Source organism: Hypanus sabinus, chromosome 28 (assembly GCF_030144855.1).
Source record: "Hypanus sabinus isolate sHypSab1 chromosome 28, sHypSab1.hap1, whole genome shotgun sequence".
NCBI classification, from domain to species: Eukaryota; Metazoa; Chordata; class Chondrichthyes; order Myliobatiformes; family Dasyatidae; genus Hypanus; species Hypanus sabinus.
The window spans coordinates 38,099,763-38,124,060 of NC_082733.1; the positions used below are offsets into that span (position 1 = coordinate 38,099,763).

The 24,298-nt window shown below is 47.4% G+C and overlaps 1 protein-coding gene across 6 annotated transcripts in view; it reads right to left on the bottom strand.

The window, feature by feature from the left end:
• Window positions 1-24,298, bottom strand: part of LOC132382598 (coronin-2B) — a 224,003-nt gene that overhangs the window by 50,459 nt on the left and 149,246 nt on the right. For 5 of the 6 annotated variants that reach the window (XM_059952968.1, XM_059952967.1, XM_059952969.1 and 2 more), the window contains 2 exons: window positions 23,908-24,108; window positions 3,990-4,106 (listed from right to left, as the gene is read on the bottom strand). In XM_059952968.1, the coding sequence (XP_059808951.1) occupies window positions 3,990-4,106; window positions 23,908-24,108 (318 nt within the window). The remainder of the gene's footprint in view (window positions 1-3,989; window positions 4,107-23,907; window positions 24,109-24,298) is intronic. The other variant, XM_059952970.1, reaches the window with a different exon arrangement.

Below are 24,298 nucleotides of genomic sequence, written 5' to 3' on the forward strand. Positions count from 1 at the left end.
ATAGTTCCAGCAACATTTTACTTAGACACTAACTGCTGGAGAAACTCAGCAGGTCAGGCAGCATCTATGGAGGGGAATAAACAATCAATGTTTTGAACCAGCACCTTTCAAATCTGTTGTGTTTATTTTTACTTATGACAATTTCTTATGTGACTGGGCACCAAAATTCATAAGGGGTAATGTTCCACTGAAGCAATTCTGGAAGTTCTTCTTCCTTAAAGTTCCTGTGAAATAAACCATGTAGCTGTTGTTATACTTGAGAATTCTCCTCCAGCCCTGAAGTTTTGCCACAATTAACCAAGCTCAATATCACATTTATGAGGCATTAGGTGAGGCCTAATTTGGATTAAAAGGCGGCATCCATCATTAAGGATCCCCCATCACCCAAGACATGTCCTTTTCTCACTCGTCAAGGAGGAGGTGCAGGAGGAGCCTGAAGACACACCCTCAATGTTTCAGGAACAGCTTCTTCCCCTCCGCCATCGGATTTATGATTGGACAATGAATCCATTTACACCACCTGAGTATTTTTTCCCTCTCTTTTTGCATTAGTTAATATTTTTAATATATACTTCTTGTTGTATTTCATATATTTATTATTATTATGTATTGCAATGAACTGAAGCTGCAAAACGACAAACTTCACAGCTTATGCCAGTGGTATTAAGCCTGAGTTGATTCTGATTCTGAGTATTGTGGGCAGTTCTGGTCACCTACCTACAGGAACATTACCAATAAGATTGAAAGAGCACAGAGGAATTTTACAATTACCTGAGTTATAGGGAAAGGTTGGATAGGTTAGGACTTTATTCCCTAGGGTGTAGGAGAATGAAAGATTTGGTAAAGGTGTACAAGATTATGAGGAGTACAGATAGGGTATCTGCAAGCAGGCTTTCTCCCCTCAGGTTGGGTGAGACCAGAACTAGAGGTCATGGGTTAAGGGTGAAAGGTGAAGTATTGCAGAAGAACATGAGGGCGAGCTTCTTCACTCAGAGGGTGGTGAGAGTGGTGATGTGGGTCTGATTTCAACACTTAAAGAGAAGTTTGGATAAGTACATGGAGGGGAAGGGCATGCAAGGCTATGGACCAGGTGTAGGTCAGTGCGACTAGGCAGAATAACAGTTCAGCTCAGGCTAGATGGGCCAAAGGGCCTGATTCCATGCTGTACTGTTCCATGACTCTATTAATGCACCCCAATGCAATGACAGGAGGAGGTTCTGCCTCCCTCTTCCAGCTCACCTTTCCTGGGTACAACTTGTTGGGGATGACCTATCGGGGAAAGCTGCAGTGACTGGGTCTCTGGCGGTGAGTCTCTTTGTGGCTCAGAAAGGACGGGGGTGGGGGGAGAAGAGGAGCGCAATAGGTGACTGAGCATTCCGTAGTTAGAGGAGCAGGCAGGATATTCTGTGGACACCCGGATGTTACGCTGCCTCCCAGGTGCCAAGGTCAGGGGTGTCTCAGATCAGGCCCAGAGCACTCTAAATGGGGAGAGTGAGCTTCCAGAACTCTTGGGACATTTTGACACCAATGACATAGGTAGGGAAAGGGAGGAAGTCCTGAAGAGGGAATATAGGAAGTAAGGTAAAAAGCTGAAAGCAAGGCCTTCGGGGGTAGTAATCTCTGGATTGCTGCCCGTGCCATGTGCTAGTGAGGGTAAGAATGGGGTGATTTGTCAGATGAATGTGTGGCTGAAGAATTGGTGCAGGGGCCAGGGTTTCAGATTTATGGATCATTTGGGATCTTTTCTGGGAAAGGTATGATCTTTCTTTTTCAATCTTTTTATTGGATTTTTCTAAGACAAATACACAGTGGTCATAAAAGTACAAAGGGAGTAGGATTACATTGTTGGCAGTTAACACATGAGCAGAAACTATAGGTAACACCAATATAATTGACCTCCCAAACTCTTAGTATAGACAAGATACAAGGAAATAAAAAGATGGAAAAAAAACCCAAATTGAAAAATAAAAAAAAAAGTAAACTAAACTAAACAGAACTAAAACTAAACTAAACAAAGCTGGGCTATTCTGGGGAAGGTATGATCTGTACAAAAAGGACAGGTTACACCTGAACCCCAAGGGGTGGGGAGGGGGGGGGGGAACAATATGATTGCGGCAGGTTTTCTAGAGCTTTTAGGTAGGGGGTTGGGAACCGGTGTGATGCGGCTTTGGATGGAGCAGTTGGTATACATTAGTAGGTGCAGTGTGTAGTGAGGTTGTGAGGAAGGACAGGCAAATGATAAGTCAGTGGAATGGGTTAAAGTGTAATAGCGAGCCAAAATCAAAAAGAGTGATGAATCTAGGATTGAAGGTGTTATATCTGAATGCACACAGTACACGGAATAAGGTAGATGATCTTGTGGTGCAGTTAGAGATCGCCAGGTACGACGTTGCGGGCATCACTGAGTCATGGCTGAAAGATCATCGTAGGGAGCCTAACATCCAAGGATACACATTGTATTAAAAGGACAGGCAGCTAATAGAGGGTGGGGGTGGCTCTATCAGTATAAAAAAAATGAACTCAGATCCTTAGAAAGAGCTGACATAGGATCAGAAGATGTAGAATCCTTGTGGGCAGAATTAAGAAACTACAAAGGTAAAAAGAATCTGTTAGGAGTTACATAGAGGCTTCTGAGCAGTAGCCAGGTTGTGGGCTGCAAATTAAAGTGGGTGATTGAAAAGGCACATAATAAGGGTAATATTACAATAATTACAGGGGATTTCAATATGCATGTAGATTGGAAGAATCGGGTTGGTGCTGGATACCAAGAGAGGGAGTTTGTAGAGTGCCTATGAGAAGGCTTTTTGGAGCCCACCGGGGGAATTACAATTCTGGATTGGGTACTATGTAATGATCCAGATTTAATCAGCAAGTTTAAGGTAAAGGACCCCTAAGGAGGCAGAGATTATAATATGATAGAATTCACCCTGCAGTTTGAGGAGGAGAACTAAAATCAAATGCATCAGTATTACAGTGGAGTAAAGGAAATTACAGAGGCACAGTAGAGGAGCTGGCCAAAGTTGATTGGAAAAGGACATTAGCAGGGATGACAGCAGAACAGTGCTTCTGGAGAAAATCCCTGAAGATGGAGTATTTTAAAGGGAGGATGAGGCAATTGTGGCTGACAAGGGAAGTCAAAGTCAGCATAAAAGCAAAAGAGAGGGCATATAATACAGCAAAACTGATGGGGAGTTAGGGGATTGGGAAGCTTTTAAAAACTGACATAAAGCAATCGAAAAAGCCATAGAGAAAAGATGAAATATGAAAGTAAGATTGCCGAAAAGTATAAAAGAGGGTACAAAAAGATTTTGCAATTTGCTGCTGACAGTCAACAAGAAGAGAGAGGAGAGGAAGAGTGGAGGGAGTGGGGAGAGGAAAGGAAGGGGGATAGGGGAGAGGAGAGGAAGAGTGGAGGGAGTGGGGAGAGGGAAGGAAGGGGGATAGGGGAGAGGAGAGGAAGAGTGGAGGGAGTGGGGAGAGGGAAGGAAGGGGGATAGGGGAGAGGAGAGGAAGAGTGGAGGGAGTGGGGAGAGGAAAGGAAGGGGGTAGGGGAGAGGAGAGGAAGAGTGGAGGGAGTGGGGAGAGGGAAGGAAGGGGGATAGGGGAGAGGAGAGGAAGAGTGGAGGGAGTGGGGAGAGGAAAGGAAGGGGGTAGGGGAGAGGAGAGGAAGAGGGGAGGAGAGAGGGGAGGACAGAGGAGGGTAGAGGGGGAGAGTAGAGGACAGGAAGAGGGTAGAGGGGAGGAAGAATAGAAGGAAAGGGGAGAAGGGGGTACAGGGAAGGGTAGAGGGGAGAGAGTGAAGGAGTGTTCAAATCTTATTCTCAGCACACAGATTGAATTCAACAAGTTAAATTAAATCAGAATCAAATCTACCCTCAGTAATGGTAAGTACAAAACTATCCGACCACTTCTGCAATAGAACACACCCACTCTAGTCCATCTGAGGATCTGCCTTCCCGATGTTAAGGATTGTGTGTTGAATTACTTACTGAAGTGTCCTCAGAACAGGAGGCTACAATGTTGTCCACAAATGGGTTCCATTTAATGTCCAGCACGTTTCCCTGGTGACCACAGACCTTGGGGTAGAGTGGGTCAATCCGTCCTGTCTGAGAGCAGAATGGGAGGGAGGTGAGGGGGAGAATGAAGGAGGGCAGGGGTAGGGAGTGGGGAGAGGGAGAGAGGGGAGAAAGGTGGCGGGTAGAAGGGAGGTGAAAGATGGGATGAAATGGGAGGGGGGAAGGTGAGAGGGGAGAAGAGAAGGAGAGGAGAGGGGGAAAGAGAGGGAAGAGAGGGTGACGGGAGGAAGAGGTGGAGGTGAGGGAAAGAGGGGAGAGGAGAGGTGGAGGGGAGAATGTGGGGAAGGGATTGGAAAGAGAGAAGGGAGAGGAGAGAGGGGGAGACATAGGGGATGGGAAGAGGGGAACCAGAGAGGGGAGGGGAGGTGGAGTGGAGAGAGGAGAGACCAGGGCCGGTGGGGAGGACAGAGGCAGAGGTCAGAGGAAGGAGGTGGAGAGGAAGTGGGAAGGGGGAAAAGAGGAAGAGAGGAGAGGAAATAGGGGAAGGGATATGGAAGAAGAGCAGGTGGTAGAAGAGGGAGCAGAGAAGGGGAGGTGTAGAGGGGAAATGAGAAGAGGATTGGGAGGGGAAGATAAAGGAAAGAGGAGAGAGAAGAGGGAAGAGTCATGGAGAGAGAGAGAAAGCATGGTTATTGCAGAAGTGAAATAATGTGTATTTGAACAGTAACTGTTCCAACCTCAAAGTTTCTGACAGTTGAAGAACTATTGTATGTGCACTCAGTGTTGCAACAAAGGAAATATGATGATGAATATGTGCACAGCACGATCCCACTGACAACAGATAAAGTATGGAAGGAGATAGATGCCAGGAAAACACTAAAATACCATCGAAACCTTTGCACCTGTCTTTGCATATAGACATGACCTCTGTTTAAGACACTCCCTTGATACTGCCTGTACCAAGATGCTGGCATGAGTTTTGAGCTGAGGACTGTGTTTAGGATTAGAGAGAAACTTCAGAGCATAGCTGTGTGGGCAAGATGCAGATGTGATTATCCTCAAAATCAGTGCTTCGCAAACCTTTTTGGCTTACCGTCCCCTTGGCTCCCAGGCCACATCTCCCTCACTTTCCGGCCATTACACAAAAACTATAAAGAATATTGATTTACAATGTCCAGTGAAGGAGAAAAGGAACTGGAAATTCAAAGCAGTGACAAATTTTCATCAACAACTTTAGAGTGTACATTAGCAGTCCGACTATTCACTACATCTTTGCTTTTCCAGCTTTCGGTGAGATGGATGAGCTTGGTGCAGTGATACCAGCTTTTCAACGTCAAGCTGAATGTCACTCAGACGAGTCACAGAACCCTGTGTTCAGTCATCTTCAGTCTGTTTCGTTGCTTTGAAAGAAGTTGGGCAATTGCACAGAAACTCGGCTCCACTAAATACGACATTGAAAAGACAATAAAGGACATCTTGACATTTTTCCGCAGTGCAGGATAGCATTCAGAGACTTCTTTCTGCAACCAAGAGTCTTGATATGGTTTTCTGAGCCTCGGCTTCAGCTCAAAGTCATTTTGTAGTGAGTCCAGTTCTTCCTCCATCCTTCCTGTTAATTCCTCAGTACAAGTGTTCAGGAATGGACTTATCACCCTGTTTGGAATTTGAATCAAGAAAAGATCCTGAAGTGTCTCTGACATGTGTTTACACAGTTCACACAGGTGGGCATAGAAAACTTGAAGTTCGTCATCTGATATTCTTCCTTTCTCTCAGGGAGGCTCAGAAATCGGTAAAGGTCATGACAGCCTACGTTGCATTTAAATTGGGTTATCTTGGAGAGAAATGTGGAGATGACTGATTTGATTATTATAAGATTCACATAATTTCCTCGCAATTAAAGCTTGATTTCATAAAACTTTGCAAATGATTCGGCCAAATAAGCAATGTCATGCCTAATATTCTTGAGTTGATTAACGAGTGAAATATTCAAGCCTTCAAAGAATTTTACCAGTTTCAAAAAGCATATAAAAGTGTCTCGGGTAGTTTTCTTTTAAGAGCCACCCGATTTCTGTGCAACAGCAAGTGTTCAAACTATTCATCATATTCAATACAAAGTTGGGAATTGAGAGAGAATGTGACCTGATTTTATTTAGTGCTGTGATAAAAGTATTTAATGATTTGTGCAGCTGATCACTTGGGCTTTTTTTTTGCAAAAAGGTGTCTGAATTACACAATGAACAGTAAATATGTTAGGTATAGTTTTTTTCAAGAAAATAATAACCCCACGGTGGTATCCTGTCATTGATGGTGCTCCATCCGTTGTGAAAGCAAGAATGTTGGTGAGCAGGGTGTCATTCTCTTTGAAAAATTGCTCATCTGAAATTACCCCCCCCCCTTCGTATCTGTTTATAATTCCCTTGTAAATAAGAACTCTTGAACTATGCTTTCATTTTTTATGAAGCAAACATAACAAGAAGCAAAGATTCTTTGCCTGACCAAGTTTTCTCATCCAATTGCAGAGTAAATTCTGTTGTCCTGAGTACTTTTTACAATGTGTCTTCCACATTCTCAGACATTTCATTTATTCATCTTTGAACAGAGATTTCACTGAGTCGAATCACTTTAATTATTTGGTTCGGTGAGTTATGAAAAGCCATACTCAAAAACCTCTACTTCTGACAGGACCAGTTCTTCTCTAATTGTTTGGGTTTTCCAGATTCGGCAATGAGCAATGAAATGTATGAAGCATGCAAACCATCACTGTTCTGGTGTGAAGTGCTGACAAACGTCTTTTGAAAGGTTTTCATTTTCTGAAAGTTTCACAAAGTGACTAAGAATAAGCCAAGTTTTTGTTTGCTTTATCAGAGTGCATTCTGTTCAAGTGTTCAAGGACATTGCCTCATTTTCTCCCAGCAGACACACTGGCTGCAGTTAGTTGCTTGCTGCTTATATGAATCCATATTTCAGATAACCCACACTATGCTGTCTACAATTCTTTCTCATTTGGCCTGCTTCTTTCATTTTCCTTATGGATTCACAGCCATGGTCAATTGCCTATTGTTTAATTCCAACCTCAAGTGCTGCGATCAATAAAGGGGAACATTATGACCTCTCTGTTTGAAGGCACATTAAGTGGGGCAGTGATATCTTGGTTGGGCTGTGGTCTAGAGAAATGTAGTCAAGATTGTTTGAAAGGGCATATTCTGAACTTTACCCCACTGAATGCCATACCCTACTTCAAAGGAATTGTGTCACAGCATAATTAGAGTAATGGAATAACTGTACTACAGCAGTGAAGGACAATAATAAATGGACAATTTCTTCAGCCCAGATTTCTCATGAAATGTCAAACACATAAGTGTCACATTGCTTTTCAACGACTATAACACTCCTGAAGCAAAGTCTAAGAGAACGGTGGGTTAGCAAGAGATGAGGTGATTACGTGATTATGAAACACTGATGATCAAATGCTGATAATGAGTAATTAATTTCTTAAAGTAAGCCTGTAATCTCTCAGCTGCCCCTTGCAACTGAGCACCTCCCCACAGTCCCCTTTATCGTCATTTGCCCCATTAGAAACTTCCAATGCTCCGGGGGTGGTGGGGGGAGTCTAATACTAGAAAGCATGCAATGTAGGTGAGTGGGGGGGGGGGAGTTCAAAGGAGATGTGGAGGACAGGTTCTTTTGCACAGAGAGTGGAGGGTGCCCAGGGGGCAAATACAAGAGATGTTTAACATACTTACACAGGCACATGAATGGGCAGAGAATGGAGGGATATTGACCATGTGCGGGCAGAAGGGATTGGATTTTATTAATTTAGCCCAACACAAAGGGCTGAAGGGTTGTTCCTGTGCTGTACTGTTCTATGTTCTGATCTTGTAATCATCTCCTCCACAATCTCCAACAGCACAGCTGCACCACAGGGCTGTGTGCTTGGTCCCCTGTTCTAGTTGTTTTACACATACATTTATGACTGTGTGGCTAAGCACAGCTCCAATGCCACATTCAGGTTTGCTGATCACACCACATTTGTAGGCTGAATCAAAGTGGTGAGGAAAAGAGCTGACTGTGGACTGCAGAAGGGATGGAGACAGGTTTGGCCTGGTCAACAACAATGGGTCTGCAGTTGAGAAGGTGAGTAGCTTCAAGTTCCTCGATACACACATCACCTGGACTGTACACACCAGCTATGTGGCAAAAGAAGCACAACAGTGTCTCTTCCACCTCAGGTGACTGAAGAAGTGCGACATGGGCCCCCAAATCCTCAAGACCTTCTACAGGGGCACAATTGAGGCCATACTGACTGACTGTATCATCACAGCTTCTTAACCTTTTAGACTTTTAAATTCAGGTGTCTGTACATTGCAACGGAGTCATAACGCAAAGATTTTTACTCCCTCACGTTGTGGGACGGATATTTATGATTTACATAAATTCTTCTTCATTAATCAACATACAGGAGGGAGACTGAAAATCTCCCTGTGGTGCCATAACAACAATCTCTTACTCAATGTCAGCAAGACCAAGGATCTGGTTATAGACTTCAGGACAAGGAATCTAGAGGTCCATGTTCCAGTTTTCATCGGAGGATCATTGGTGGAGGGGTTTAGCAACTTTAAATTCCGAAGTGGTATTATTTTGGAGAACCTGTACTAGGCCTAACACTTAAGTGTGATTATGAAGAAAGCACAGCAGCACCTTTACTTCCTTAGGAGTTTGTGGAGAAACAGCATATCATCTAACACTTTGTCAAAATTCTATATATGTGTAGTGCAGAGCATATTGACTGGCGGCATCACAGCCTGGTACTGGAACAGAAAACCCTACAAAAAGTAGTCAATCTGGCCCAGTCCATTATGGGTAAAGCCTTCCCAACTACTGAGCACACTTACCGAATGTGGAACTCCGTCGCAGGAAAGCAGCATCCATTATCTCCACCACCCAGGACATGCTCTCTTCTCACAGCTGTCATCAGGAAGAAGGTACAGGGGTCCCAGGACTCACACCACCAGGTTCAGGAACAGTTATTACCCCCCAACCATCAGGCTCTTGAACCAAGCGGCATAAATTTATGAAACTTCACTTGCCCCATCATTGAAATGTTCCCACAACCCATGGACTCACTTTCAAGGACTCTTCATCTCATGTTCTCCATATTTATTGCTTATTTATTTATTATTATTGTTTTGTCTTTTTGCATTTGCACAGTTTGTTGTCTTCTGCACTCTGGTTGAATGCCCTAGTTGAGTGGTCTTACAATGATTCCTTTATGGTTATTATTCTCTAGATTTGCTGAGTATGAAATTCAGGGTTTTATATCGTGACCTATATGCATTTTGACAATAAAACTTACTTAGAATTTTTTTGAACTTTGAACCAAAAAGCCAAGATTACAGTTAAAAAACAGAAAATCGATTTGCTAGAAAATGAATAATTATAACTTACTGCAGTTGTGACAAACATTTTCTAAAAAGCGCCTGCAAAACTCTTAACTCGGGACAAGGTGTGGTTGCAGACTCAGACAGAAGGTGGAGCCACTGAGCTTACTCCAACATTAGCTGCCATACAAAGGAGTCAAAAGAATGTTCTGCAAACAAAACATTGATGAAAATGGGGAAAAGGTGGTAAAGCCCCCTCAAATGAAGGAGTATCAGGTAGGACACATCTCTTACCACCTTTTTTTACCTTGGACACATCCCCTGGACTATCCCTCTCCTCCCCTCTAACTACATCTGCGTCAGTAACCTCAGCCTCCTCCTTTCCTTAGCATGAGGACCGTACCTGCTTCACACCATCAGAGACACAGGGGCCACTTCTTAGGTTGGCATAGCCACAATCAGCTAAATTGTAATGCAACGTGTTAAAAAAGAGCTCTTCTGACATTAGCTCGGGATTGTAGATTTCTATATTGTAGGAAGCCATTTGGCCCACAGAGTTCATGGCAGTTTACAGAGAACTTCCATTCCCTAACTCTTCCTGTAACCAATTCTCCTTACCAGTGAAGTAAGCAGATAGAAATAAACTTTAGAACCGAACAAAACTTTCAGTCAATGATATTTGTGTCATACTAATTAAGTTAGTAATCAAATGCCTAACTAAACTAGTCCCTTCTGCCTACACAAGGCCTACATCCCTCCATTCCCTGCACATTCATGTGCCTGTCTAACAGCCTCTCAAACGTCTCCACCACCATCCCCAGTGATGTATTCCTGGTACCCACCACTCTAAAAATCCTGCTGCGTATATCTCCTTTAAGCTTTCCTCTCTCACATTAAATGTATATTTTATAGAATTAGACATTCCAAGCCTGTGAAAAAGATATCATCTGTCTACTCATCTATGCCCCTCCTAATCTTATGAACCTCCACCAGGTCTCTGCAGCTCCAGAGAAAACAACCCACGTTTGTCCAACTTCTCATGATGGCAAGTGCCCTCATAGCCACGTGAACACTCCCTCTGCCCTGTCCAAAGCCTCCACATGCTTCCTATAGTGAATCTGCCAGAAATTAATGCAATACTCCGGATCCAGCCTAACCAGAGTTTTATAAAGTTGCAGCATCTCAACTCTTGAACTCAATTCCTCCACTAATAAAGTCAAGTATGCTGGTTTCTTTGAGTGATTTTTTAAAAAAATTGTTCATTACTACTCAAACAGATGGGCATATCATAACTTGAATGCAAAGAAGAAATTCAGTTGCCCAAAATATCCACAACTGAGTTGGCACCAATTAACTGGTTAATTGCTATTCACAGCCTTTCCTCGGGGTGGCGCTGTTGGCCCCAGTGCGGATGCTCTTATTACAGTCGTCTGACCGAAAGGTGGCGCTGGGACCCTCTGTCCCAGACTGGGCAGGACTTTAACCATTCACATCCGGACAAGTGCCCCAGGCTGTGGAATCTGCCCCATTCACACCTGGGCAGGTGTCCCAAACTGTGGAATGAGACCCATTCACACCTGGCCAGGTGTCCCAAACTGTGGAATGAGCCCCATTCACACCTGGCCAGGTGTCCCAAACTGTGGAATGAGCCCCATTCATACCTGGGCAGGTGTCCCAAACTGTGGAATGAGCCCCATTCACATCTGGACAAGTGCCCCAGGCTGTGGAATCTGCCCCATTCACACCTGGGCAGGTGTCCCAAACTGTGGAATGAGCCCCATTCACACCTGGGCAGGTGTCCCAAACTGTGGAATGAGCCCCATTCACACCTGGCCAGGTGTCCCAAACTGTGGAATGAGCCCCATTCATACCTGGGCAGGTGTCCCAAACTGTGGAATGAGCCCCATTCATACCTGGGCAGGTGTCTCAAACTGTGGAATGAGCCCCATTCACACCTGGCCAGGTGTCCCAAACTGTGGAATGAGCCCCATTCATACCTGGGCAAGTGTCCCAAACTGTGGAATGAGCCCCATTCATACCTGGGCAGGTGTCCCAAACTGTGGAATGAGCCCTATTCACACCTGGGCAGGTCTCCCAAACTGTGGAATCTGCCCCATTCACACCTGGGCAGGTGTCCCAAACTGTGGAATCTGCCTCATTCACACCTGGGCAGGTCTCCCAAACTGTGAAATCTGCACCATTCACACCTGGGCAGGTGTCCCAAACTGTGGAATCTGCACCATCCAAACTTGAGCCGGTGTCCCAAACTGTGGAATTTGCTCCACTAACACCTGGGTAGGTGTCCCAAATTATAAAAAGAAGTAAACAAATAATACGAACTGCAGAGTCCCTGAAAGTGAGTCCACGGGTTGCTGAGGGAAACAGCTGCTCTCAAACCTGGCAGCGTAGGACCCAAGACTAAAGCACCTTCGGCCCAATGGTACTGAGCAAGGGGAATAAACACTTTTGGGCCAAGACCCTTCATCAGGACTGGAAAGGAAGGAGGCAGAAACCAGATTAAGAGGGTGGGGAGAAGTTGGAGATACCAATACTCGTGGCATCAGGTTGGAGGCGAGCCAGATGGAGTGAGAGGTGGTGCTTCTCCAGCCAGAGATTGACCTCATCGTGGCAGCAGAGGAGACCATGGACAGACATGTCAGAATAGGAATGGGAAGTCAAGCTGAAATGTGTAGCTGCTGGGAGATCCTTCCTTTTGCAGAGGACAGAGCAAAGGTGTTCGACAATGGGGTGCCCCAACCTACGTCAGATCTCACCAGTGCTGAGGAAGCTGCATTGCAAGCACTGGAAACAGTAAACAACTCCGACAGACTCACAGGTGAAGTGTTGCCTCTTCTGGAGGCCCTGAGTGGTGAGGAGGGAGAAGATGTATGGGAAGGTGTAGGGATAAGTGCCTGGAGGGAGATGAATAGGGAGGGACAAGTGGACAAGGGAGTCACGTAGAGAACGATCCATGTGGAAGATGGAAGGGGATGGGAGGGGGCAAGGAAAGATGTGCATAGTGGTAGGATTCCATTGTAGATGGCCGAAGTAACCAACAGTTTTGAGCCCCTTATCTCAGAAAGGATGTATTGTCATTGGAAAGAGTCCAGAGGATTCCAGTAATAAAGGGGTTAACATAAGAGAAGCATTTGGCAGTTTTGGACCTGTACTGACTGGAATTTAGAAGAATGTGGGTGGGGGGGGATCTCATTGAAAATTACCGATTGTTGAAAGGACTAGATAAGGTGGATATGGAGAGGATGTTTCCTCTGGTGGGGGTATCCAGAACTAGAGCACACAGCCTCAAAATTCAGGGGTGACCTCTTAGAACAGAAGTAAGGAGGAATTTTTTTTAGCCAAAGAGTGGTGAACCTGTGGAATGCTCTGCCACAGACTGAGGTAGAGGCCAAGTTGAGGGTATATTTAAAGCAGAAGGTGATAGATTCCTGTTTGGTCCTGATGTAGTGAGAGGTGTTTTGATTTGAATGGGATCCATGGTGAAATGGTGGAGCAGACTCGATGGGCTGAATGGCCTAATTCTGCTCGTATGTCTTATGATCTTATGGTCTAACCAAGAGTGACGTGCATAGGCTCGTAGCGCAGTAGGTAAGGTTACTTGGCAAATTAAGTTATCCCTAGTGTTGATGGTGGGTGGGTTAATGGGGGGAATCACCTGCAGAGTAAATAGGAGAATGGATTGATGGGACAGCTCTTTGACTTAGTGGGACGAATGGCCTCCTTATGCTTCTAAAGAAATATTTAGGAGAACAAAGAAAATTTGTTTTCTTTGAGCGCCAAGATGTCACTCTGCCCATCGAGGCTCTGATAGCTCTTTGGAATAGACACAGGTTGGAAAATCAGGGAGTTATGTGTAAGGGGACCTGGCACACAAGACGAGAGGGGGTCTCGAGCAGATCAGCTCTGATCACGTTGATTGGCAAGGCAGGCTAGAGGGGCCGAATGGCTGACTCCAGCTCCCATTTCCTTGTGCTGTTAGAGACACAGTACAGTGCAAAAGTCCTAAGCAATACATATATGTAGCTAAGGTGCATGAGACTTTTGCACAGTACTGTATTTATCAACATGGAACAGAGCGCGAGTTTGTAAATCTGGCGGGATCAAAGGATGATGGGAATGGTAAGGATGGAGCGCAGCGGGAGGGGTGTGAGACAGGTGGCAGAGAAGGAGTGCCAAGGGTGCGGGTGGGGTGGGTGCAAGTATGCCCAGTCCGGAGACCCCAGGTAATGTCACTTGATTCTAAACAACTGGCTTATTGATCATTATAGAATGTCTCTCTGGTGCTTCTTGCTCCCTCCCCTCTCCCTTCCCCTTTTCCCAACCATGATTCCCCTCTCCCCGCACCCTTCCCACTCTCAGTCCACAATAGAGACCCATACCAGAATCAGGTTTATCATCACTAACATATATAGCACAGAAATCTACAGCACATTACAGGCCCTTCGGCCCACAATGTTGTGCCGACCATGTAACCTACTCTAGAAACAGCCTAGAATTTCCCTAAAACTATGCCCCCTCATGTTAGCCATTTCAGCCCTGGGAAAGAGCCTCTGGCTATCCACATGACTAATGCCCCGCATCATCTTATACACCTCTATTAGGTCACCTCTCATCCTCCATTGCTCCAAGGAGAAAAGGCCAAGTACACTCAACCTATTCTCATGAGGTATGCCCTCCAATCCAGGCAACATCATATGCTATGATTTTGTTTTGTGGCTGCAGTACAGTACAATACATACAATCACTACAGTACTGTACAAATGTCTTAGGTATCCTAGCTATATATATGTTTAGAGAGTAGAGTAACTCACTTCACTGCCCCAGCCAAGACGACAATCATCCACTTCACTCATTAGGCCTGAGAGATATTTACTGACCAGCACCAGAACAAGGGGCTGAACGATCTCCTGTGCCATATATTGCCCATGATTTTATGTTCTCGATTAAACATTTTCCAGCTTCATGTGGGATCTTTTCATCTGTCTAAACTTCCAATTTTTCTCCGTGAGGTTGTGAATGACCGTGGGCTGGTGCTACACGCAGCGCTAAAATTACGACACGGAGTCGGTAACTGCATTCGAAGGAAAAACTTTATTCGAAATCTTCAGCCTCATTTTTAAGCCTCCCTCAACCTGCCCCCCGTGGCGCAGAGGCTCCAAAGCTCTGTGCTAGCAAACCCCCGTAGGCTATCTAATTGTGAGCCGGTTTGGATGTGCCAGGAAATGGGTCGCCACATAATCCCCCCCCCCCCCCAGAACCGGCGATACACCCCCCAATGTCCACAGTCTGGGCCGGAACCTGCTTGGGTGGTCGGCCTCTGCGCTGAGGTGCCGGAAACTCGGCCGGTTGCGCCAGGTCCACATGGGCTGGTTTGAGGCGGTCCACCGTGAAAACCTCCTCTTTCCCCCCAACGTCCAGCACGAACGTGGACCCGTTGTTCCGGAGCACCATAAACGGCCCCTCGTATGGCCGCTGCAGCGGTGGCCGATGCCCGCCCCTTCGTACAAACACAAACTTACAGTTCTGCAGGTCTTTGGGTACGCAGGTCGGGTTCCGCCCGTGCTGTGAAGTGGGTATGGGGGCCAGGTTACCGAGCTTCTTGCGTAGTCTGCCCAGGACTGCTGCGGGATCTTCCTCTTGCCCCTGTGGGGCTGGTAGGAACTCCCCGGGGACAACCAGGGGCGCGCCGTATACCAACTCAGCCGACAAGGCGTGCAGGTTGTCCTTGGGCGCTGTGCGGATGCCGAGTAGGACCCAGGGAAGCTCGTCCGCCCAGTTGGCTTCTCGCAGGCAGGCCATGAGGGCCGACTTCAGGTGACGGTGGAAACGCTCCACTAGCCCGTTCGACTGTGGGTGGTAGGCAGTTGTGTGATGCAGCTAAGTCCCCAAAAGGCTGGCCATAGCTGACCACAGGCTGGAGGTGAACTGGGCACCTCTGTTGGAGGTAATGTGGGCCGGTACACCAAAGCGAGATATCCAGGTGGTGATCAGGGTTCGGGCGCAAGATTCGGAGGTGGTGTCGGTGTGTGGGACTGCCTCTGGCCATCTTGTGAACCGGTCCACGATAGTCAGGAGGTGCCGTGCTCGGCGCGACACTGGCAGGGGGCCCACAATATCCACATGAATGTGGTCGAAACGCCAGTGGGCGGGATGGAACTGCTGCGGTGGGGCTTTGGTGTGCCGCTGCACCTTGGCCGTCTGGCAGTGCATGCACGTTTTGGCCCATTCACTGACCTGTTTGCAGAGTCCGTGCCAAACGAACCTGCTGGAAACCATCCGGACAGTTGTCCGGATGGAGGGATGCGCCAAGTTACGAATGGAGTTGAAAACACGGCGCCGCCAGGCTGTCGGGACGACGGGACGGGGCTGGCCGGTGGTGACGTCACAGAGTAGGGTCCTCTCACCCGGGCCCACGGGGAGGTCCTGGAGCTGCAAACTGGAGACTGTGGTTCTGTAACTGCCAGTGCCTCAGTCTACCCCTTGGGAAAGGGCATGAACAGTAGGGCGAGAGAGTGCATCAGCCATGACATTGTCCTTACCCAAGACATGCCGGACATCCGTCGTGTATTCAGAGATGTAGGACAGGTGGCGTTGCTGGCGGGACGACCAGGGGTCGGACGCTTTTGTAAACGCAAAGGTAAGCGGTTTGTGGTCCGTGAACGCGGTGAAGTGCCGACCTTCTAGGAAGTACCTGAAATGCCGGATTGCCAGGTAGAGCGCCAACAGTTCCCGGTCGAAAGCACTGTACTTGAGCTCGGGTGGCCGCAGGTGTTTGCTGAAAAACGCCAGGGGTTGCCAGCGACCTGCGATGAGTTGCTCCAGCACCCCACCGACTGCCGTGTTAGATGCGTCCACTGTGAAGGCGGTAGGGGCATCCATTCTGGGATGTACTAGCATTGTGGCATTCGCCAAAGCTTCCTTCGTTTGAATGAAAGCGGCGGCAGACTCCTCGTCCCAGGTAATGTCCTTGCTCGGACCCGACATCAGGGCGAACAGGGGGCGCATGATCTGGGCAGCTGAAGGGAGGAAGCGGTGGTAGGAATTGACCATACCTACGAATTCCTGAAGGCCTTTGATCGTGGTGGGTCGGGGGAAGTGGCGGACCGCATCTACCTTAGCGGGCAGAGGGGTTGCTCCGTCTTTGGTAATCCTGTGGCCCAGGAAGTCAATGGTATCGAGTCCGAACTGGCATTTGGCGGGGTTGATTGTAAGACCGTACTCACTCAGTCGGGCGCAGAGTTGACAGAGGTGGGACAGATGCTCCTGACGACTGCTGCTGGCTATGAGGATGTCATCCAAATAGATGAACGCGAAGTCCAGGTCCCGTCCCACCACGTCCATTAGCCGCTGGAACGTCTGTGCAGCATTCTTCAAGCCGAACGGCATGCGGAGGAACTCGAAAAGGCCAAACGGGGTGATGAGAGCCGTTTTGGGGACGTCGTCAGGATGCATCGGGATTTGATGGTACCCTCAGACGAGGTCTACCTTGGAGAAGATCCGTGCGCCGTGCAGGTTTGCTGCAAAGTCCTGAATGTGCGGCACAGGGTAGTGGTCCGGTGTGGTAGCCTCGTTCAGCCTGCGGTAGTCGCCGCACAGTCTCCAGCCTCTCGTCGCTTTGGGCACCATGTGCAGGGGGGAGGCCCATGGGCTGTCGGACCGCCGGATGATCCCCAATTCCTCCATCCTCTGGAACTCCTCCTTCGCCAGTCGAGCTTGTCCAGGGAAGCCGCCGAGCGCGGGCGTGGAGGGGTGGTCCCTGGGTCGGGATGTGGTGCTGTACGCTGTGTCGGGGCATGGCCGCTGTGAACTGCGGTGCCAGAACCGATGGGAAATCCGCCAGGACCCTGGTGAAGTCGTTGTCGGACAGCGTGATGGAGCCGAGGTGAGGGGCTGGCAACTGGGCTGCACCCAGGCAGAACGTCTGAAAGGTCTCGGCGTGTACCAGTCTCTTCCTGGGCAGGTCGACCAGTAGGCTGTGAGCCCGCAAAAAATCCGCACCCAGAAGCAGTTGGGCTACGGCGGCCAGTGTAAAGTCCCACGTGAACTGGCTGGAGCCGAACTGTAGCTGCACCTGACAGGTGCCATAGGTCCTTACTGTGCTGCCGTTCATGGCCCTAAGGGGGGGACCTGGTGCCCTGCTGCGGGTGTCGTAACTCGTCGGAGGTAAAACGCTGATCTCAGCCCCAGTATCGACCAAAAACCGGTGTCCCGACCTTCTATCTCACACATACAGGAGGCTATCCCGATGGCCAGCCGCCGTAGCCATCAGCGGCGGCTGGCCCTGGCACTTCCCGGGAACTTGCAGGGCGGGCGACAACGGTGGGCTTCTGCGTTCCACCGCTGGTGGTAGAAGCACCAGTGTTCATTGGGCCGGGGGTTGGCGGGCTCTGCGGCCGGGCCTGGACTGGTTTGCTGCTGGGAGCGTGGCTGGGAGATCCGTGCGATGGATCACCTTTTTGGTGCTCCACAGCAAGTCCGCCCAGGCTGCCACCTTCTGGGGGTCACTAAAATCCGCGTCGGACAGCAGCAGGCGTATGTCCTCGGGCAGCTGCTCCAGGAATGCCTGCTCAAACATGAGGCAGGGTGTGCGTCCGTCGGCTAGAGACAACATCTCATTCATTAAAGCCGATGGAGGTCTGTCGCCCAAGCCACCCAGGTGCAGTAAACGGGCAGCCCGCTCGCGCAGTGAGAGTCCGAAAGTCCTGAGGAGCAGGGCTTTGAATTCCGTGTACTTGCCGTCTACCGGGGGCGACTGTACGAACTCCGCGACCTGGGCCGCTGTGTCCTGGTCGAGGGAGCTCACCACGTAGTAGTAGCGGGTGTCTTCTGAGGTGATCTGGCGAACGTGGAATTGGGCTTCGGCTTGCTGGAACCATAGGTTCGGTCGCTGTGTCCAGAAACCCGGCAGTTTCAACGAAACCGCATGAACAGATGCGGTCATTTCTGGTCCAAAAATCGTTTGGACCGTCGGGGTCACCAATTGTAGCGGTGTGCTACATGCAGCGCTAAAATTACGACACGGAGTCGGTAACTGCAGTCGAAGGAAAAACTTTATTCGAAATCTTCAGCCTCACTTTTAAGCCTCCCTCAACCTGCCCCCCGTGGCGCAGAGGCTCCAAAGCTCTATGCTCGCAAACCCCCGTAGGCTATCTAATTGTGAGCCGGTTCGGATGTGCCAGGAAATGGGTCGCCACAGTAACAAGTGCACTTGGTAAACTTGCCTTCATCAGTCAAAGCAATAAATTCAAGAATTGGGACACCTTGTCCTAGTACTTCAAAGTAAATTTTATTACCAGAGTACATAAATGTCACCACATCCGACCCTGTGAGCATACTCAGCAAATCTATAGAATAGTAACTATAACAGGATTAACGGAAGATCAACCAGAGTGCAGAAGACAGCAAACTGTGTTGATGCAAATATAAATAAATAGCAATAAATAACAAGAACATGAAACATCAAGATGAAGAGTCCTTAAAGTGAGGTCAAGGGTTGAGAGAACACCTCAATGGATGGGCAGCTGAGTGTGGTCATCCCCTTTTGTTCATGAGGCTGATGGTTAAGGTGTAGTAACTGCTCTTGAACCTGGTGGTGTCAGTCCTGAGGCGCTTGTACCTTCTGCCTTGTGCTTGTGCACTTCTGGTCACCCAGTTATAGCTAGGATGTCACTAAGCTGGAAAGATCCATGAGGATGTTACTGGGACTGAAGGGCTTCAGTTATAATGAGAGACTAGAGTAGGCTTTTACCACCAATGACACGCATTACTTCACTAATTTGCTCTTACCTCATATTTTTGCTCTCTTCCTTTACCACTTCTACTGCAGTTTCTTGTGTCTACTGAATATTTTTTACTGAACTGTTAACTAACTGATGATCTATTACTTAACATAATACCTCAGCCATGGGCAGTCACAAGCTTGGCTCTGAGAGGAAGAGGGATGGGAATGGGGCTAGAAACCCCATCCTGTAAAACCTCAGTGCTACAGAAATGCCAACAGAATCTCCAAAAACCTCATCCCTGGGAGAGGAAGGATCTTCAAAGATCCTTCACCTGGGAACAACTTGAAAGACTTGCCCGGAAAAGAGGACTCTGGTGAGCTGCTGTAAGTGGCTTATACCCTAGTAGGGGTGATGGGCTTCAGTAATTAATTAAGTAATTAGCATGATATACAACTTCTGTATTGAACTTTGGAATTGATTGTGGACGTCAGAAAGAGAAGTCCTCATCGAGGGGTCACCAGTGGATAGGGTGAACAGTTTCAAGTTCCTGGGTGTTAATGTCTCTGAAGATCTATCCTGGGCCCAACATATGGATGCGATTACAAAGAAGTCACAACAGCGGTTATATTTCATTAGGAGTTTGAGGAGATTTGATATGTCACCAAATTTCTACACGTGTACCATGGAGAGCATTCTAACTGGTTACATTGCTGGCTGGTTTGGAGGGGCCACTGCACAGGGGTGGAAAATGCTGCAGAGGGTTGTAAACTCAGCCAGCTCCATCATCGGTCCCAGCCTCCCTGCCACCAAGAGCATCTTCAAGAGGCAATGCCTCAAAAAGTGGCATCTAACATTAAGGACCCCCACCACTTAGAACATACCCTCTTCTCATTATTATGTGTAGGATTTTGTGAATAATGCTTTACAAAAGCCATGGCCCTTTACTTCCATTATGAACAAACCAAAAGCAGTCACCTTGCACTCATGTCATTACATCAGACACTGTCTTTCAAAGTGAACCCAACAACTCAATGACAGTGTTTGTGAATTATGTAGAATAGTTTCTATTATGAACAATATGTGTCATCTGTTACCCATTACATAATACTACAGAGGTACAGAAGCCTGTAGCCACACACTCAGTGTTTTAGGAGCAGCCTCTTCCCATCCACCAGATTTCTGGACGGTCCATGAACACTGCCTCATATTTGCTCTCTACTTATATATTTCTTATATACAGTATTTCTTAATCTAACATAATAATCTTTAATGTATTGTACAGTTCTACTGCTGCAAATAACAAATTTCACGACATATGTCAATGATAATAAACCTGATTCTGATTCATTCTGGGTCGAGAGCTGTTGCTATGGGATTAATGGGCCAGGAGTTTACATCTCCCTGCTGTGGAATTCATTTAAGCCGACTTATTTTCCATTAAAACTGGAGCACCTGTGTAGATAATTTCATTCTGTTGGATTGTTGCCAGCGGTGATAGACTGCGCTCAATTCTTAGTTGTAATGTTCACACAGAGCTGTGAATGGAGGGGGAGGACAGGCCAGGATGGTCAAATTAAGAAGGAGACTGTGAAATGTATTTAACAGGAGTTATGTTGCCCTGTACAATTCTCTGCTATTAGCCTCAATAAACAGATGAGGGTTTATGGACACCTGCCTCCTCCTAACAGCATAGTTGCTCCAGTTATCGTCATAGATCTGTGGGTCAATTCCTCCTCTGCCTTTGCCCTCTTCCTCGTGCCTCCAATCCCATATCCCCACCTCTTTTCTGAAGAACTGTCTCCTGTCAGCACTCGGGAAAGATCAGCTCCAGTTTTGAGGCCACATAATCCTCTCTCTCTGTGCTTCATTTAATCCTAAATACTCCCATCACAGTCTTTCATACTCATGGGAATACAAGGCCTATCAATACCAACAACCCTCAGGACCTAACCCCATTGGCCTCAGTTAGGACTCTTGGCCACTGGTTACTAAAATGCAGAGAAGACTTGATGTGGATGAGCTGAAAAGCCTTGGACTACCACAACTACCTGCTGAGACCCTAGTGGTACTTTTGTGCCTGTACATTCATGCTGTGTGTCTGATGTTTAATGCCATTGATGTCTTGTTGCTCGTTATATGCCATGTCATATGACTTGGTGATCATGGTCTTTTGATGAACATGACTGTTTTTGGCCGATTTTTTCTACAAGAAGTGGTTTGTCATTGCCTTCTGTGAAGTGCCTTTACAAGATGGATGACCCCAGCCATTATCAGTACCCTTCAGAGATCGTCTGCCTGGCGTCAGTGGTCGCATAACCAGGACTTGTGATGCATCGGCTGCACAGGTGACCATCCACCACCTGCTCCTATGGCTTCACATGACCCTGATTGGAGGTGAGAAGCTAACCTTGCCCAACGGTGACCTGCAGGCTACACGTCCTTTGTCAGAGAGGTATCTCCACCCCGACACCCAAATGATGTCTTTACTTGATTAATAAGTGAGGAATTCCCAGCTGTCGGTTTGGAACAGTAGGAAACTACTTTTCATCTCAACCACATCAAACTCCCAGTAACCAGTGGCCAGGAGTGGTGAGATCTCTCTGGGTCATACTCTTGACTTGGGAGTATGGTGTCCAAGTGGAATCAAGGCAGAGCTAATGACTCCCCTTTGCACTGGACCTCCCTCCATATGGCATTCAGTCCGCAAACCCCCACACCTTGACCAGACACAGAGAGGCCTGCGTAGAGCCCATATGCAAGAGCTCCTCCTGGAAATTCATAGCAACGGACCCAGAATGTATGGGGCGCTATGGTAGCGTAGCAGTTAGCAAAACGCTATTACTGCTTGGGGCATTCTGATCTTTGATGTTCTATTCCAGTGACATCTGTAAGGGACTTGTACATTCTCCCCGTCAATCACAGGGGTTTCCTCTGTGTGCTCTGGTTTCTCCCGCAGTCCAAAAAGGGTACCGGATAGTAGATTAGTTGGTCATTGTAAATTGTCCTGTGATTAGGCTAATGTCAAAACAGGTGGCATGGCTTGGTGGGCCAGGAGGACCTATCTCACTCCATATCTCCAAATAAAAAATAAATGAAATTAATTAAATGCTGGAAGAACTCGGCAGGTCAGGCAGATCTATGGAGAGGAATAAACAGTCAGGCCGAGACCCTTCATCAAGACTGGAAGGGAAGGGGGGAAAAAGCCAGATTAAGAAGCTCTTTTCTTCCCTGATCCTTTCCAGTTCTGATGAAGGATCTGGGACCAAACCATTGACTGTTTATTCCTCTCCAAAAAAGGTTTCCATTTATGAACCTTGCGGGATCTGGGTTCCCACACTCTCAGGTTCTCTATCACGTGCTACTGACAGCTGTGCCCACTGTGCACTGTCTCTAAGCCCTGGGCACAGATCCAGCCCGATCACTTCTCCCAACAGCTGGTCTGAGATGTCTAGCCCCATGCAGTAGGAATTTAGCATGCTCCACAAGAAGATGTGTGATGCCCCAGATTCTGAGAGGGAAAACTCAGGCTTGAACCAGACCCTATTATAAAAACTTCCATTTCATACCCTCAGCATGTCCTAAAGAGCTTGACAGCCAATGAAAAGATCAGTCACATGTACATCAAAGCATCAAAGCAGAGAGTGAAATGCGTCATTTTTGTCAACCTCAACTAACTAACCCTAACCCGTATGTCTTTGGAACGTTGGAGGAAACTGGAGCCCCCGGAGGAAATCCATGTGGCCACGGGCAGGATGTACAGACACCTTACGGACAATGATGGGAATTCAATCTCAAACGCTAACTGCCACGCAGCTGTACTGCCCCACCTCTGTACTAAGAAAAAGACACGGGTGTTGGAGAGGGTCAAGAGCCAGAGGACATAAAAAGAATGTGATTGGCTCAAGATCCAAAAGCTACACCAGGAGACACTTCTGCACACAGCGAGTGGTGTACACTGCCAGTGGTTTGGAAGGTCATGGGTGCAGATTCAACTGTTGTGTTTAACTGGGAGCTATTTAAGTTTCTGAAAGGAAAGAACTTACAGAGTGAAAATTCACTCTTTCGGTACCTTCTACACTTCATTCTGCATTGTTACAGTTTACGTTATTCTAGCTCAATGCATTGTGTAATTTGACCTGTATGAACAGAAAACAAGACAAGCTTTTCACTGTATCTTTGAACATGTAACTATAATAATCCAACACAACACACAGAAAATGCCGGAAGAACTCAGCAGGTCAAGCAGCATCTGTGGAAATTAATAAACAGTCGACATTTTGGGATGATGCCAATGTCAGTGGCACATTGCCATGGAATGTTTGATGGTCTGGGTTTGTACTCACTGGAATTTAGAAGGATGAGGGTGGATCTCATTGAAACCTTTTGAGTGTTGAAAGGCCTAGACAGAGTAGATGTGAAAAGGATGTTTCCCATGGTGGGAGAGTCTAGGACAAGAGGGCACAGCCTCAGGACAGAAGGGTGCCCTTTCAAAACAGAGATGCGGAGAAATTTCTTTAGCCAAAGGGTAGTGAATTTGTGAAATTTGCTGCCACATGCAGCTGTGGAGGTCAGGTCGTTGGGTGTATTTAAGGCAGAGATTGTTAGGTTCTTGATTGGACATGGCATCAAAAGTTACGGGGAGTAAGCCAGGAAATGGAGTTGAGGAGACAGAAAAAAATGGATCAGCCATGATGAAATGGCAGAGCAGATTCGATGTGCCAGATGGCCTAATTCTGCTCCTATGTCTTATGGTGTTATGGAAGCGATACTTACCTGCTCCAGTGGAATAACGAGGAAGGAGCCCCCGCCAGCAGACTCGGTCACAATGGCAAGATACTTGGGATTGATGGCACAGAAGTGGTTGTCATGGACGTTCTTGGTGATGGAGATGCCATCGAAGCAGTGCTCCCGGCTGGCCGCCTTGCCATAGACGTTCCGGAACTTGGAGCTGCGATACTGTGGACGCCATGACATCTACCGAAGAAAGGAACAGAGCAGTTAAAGACTAGCTTTGCGTATTATGTGCGCATCAAAACATACAGTGAAATGTGCCTTTTGCATCAAATCAACTCAGCGAAGAATGTGCTGGGGGCAGCCTGCACCTGTCACCATGCTTCCTGTAGCACGACAGGCTGCCCACAACTCACTAACACTAACCCATACA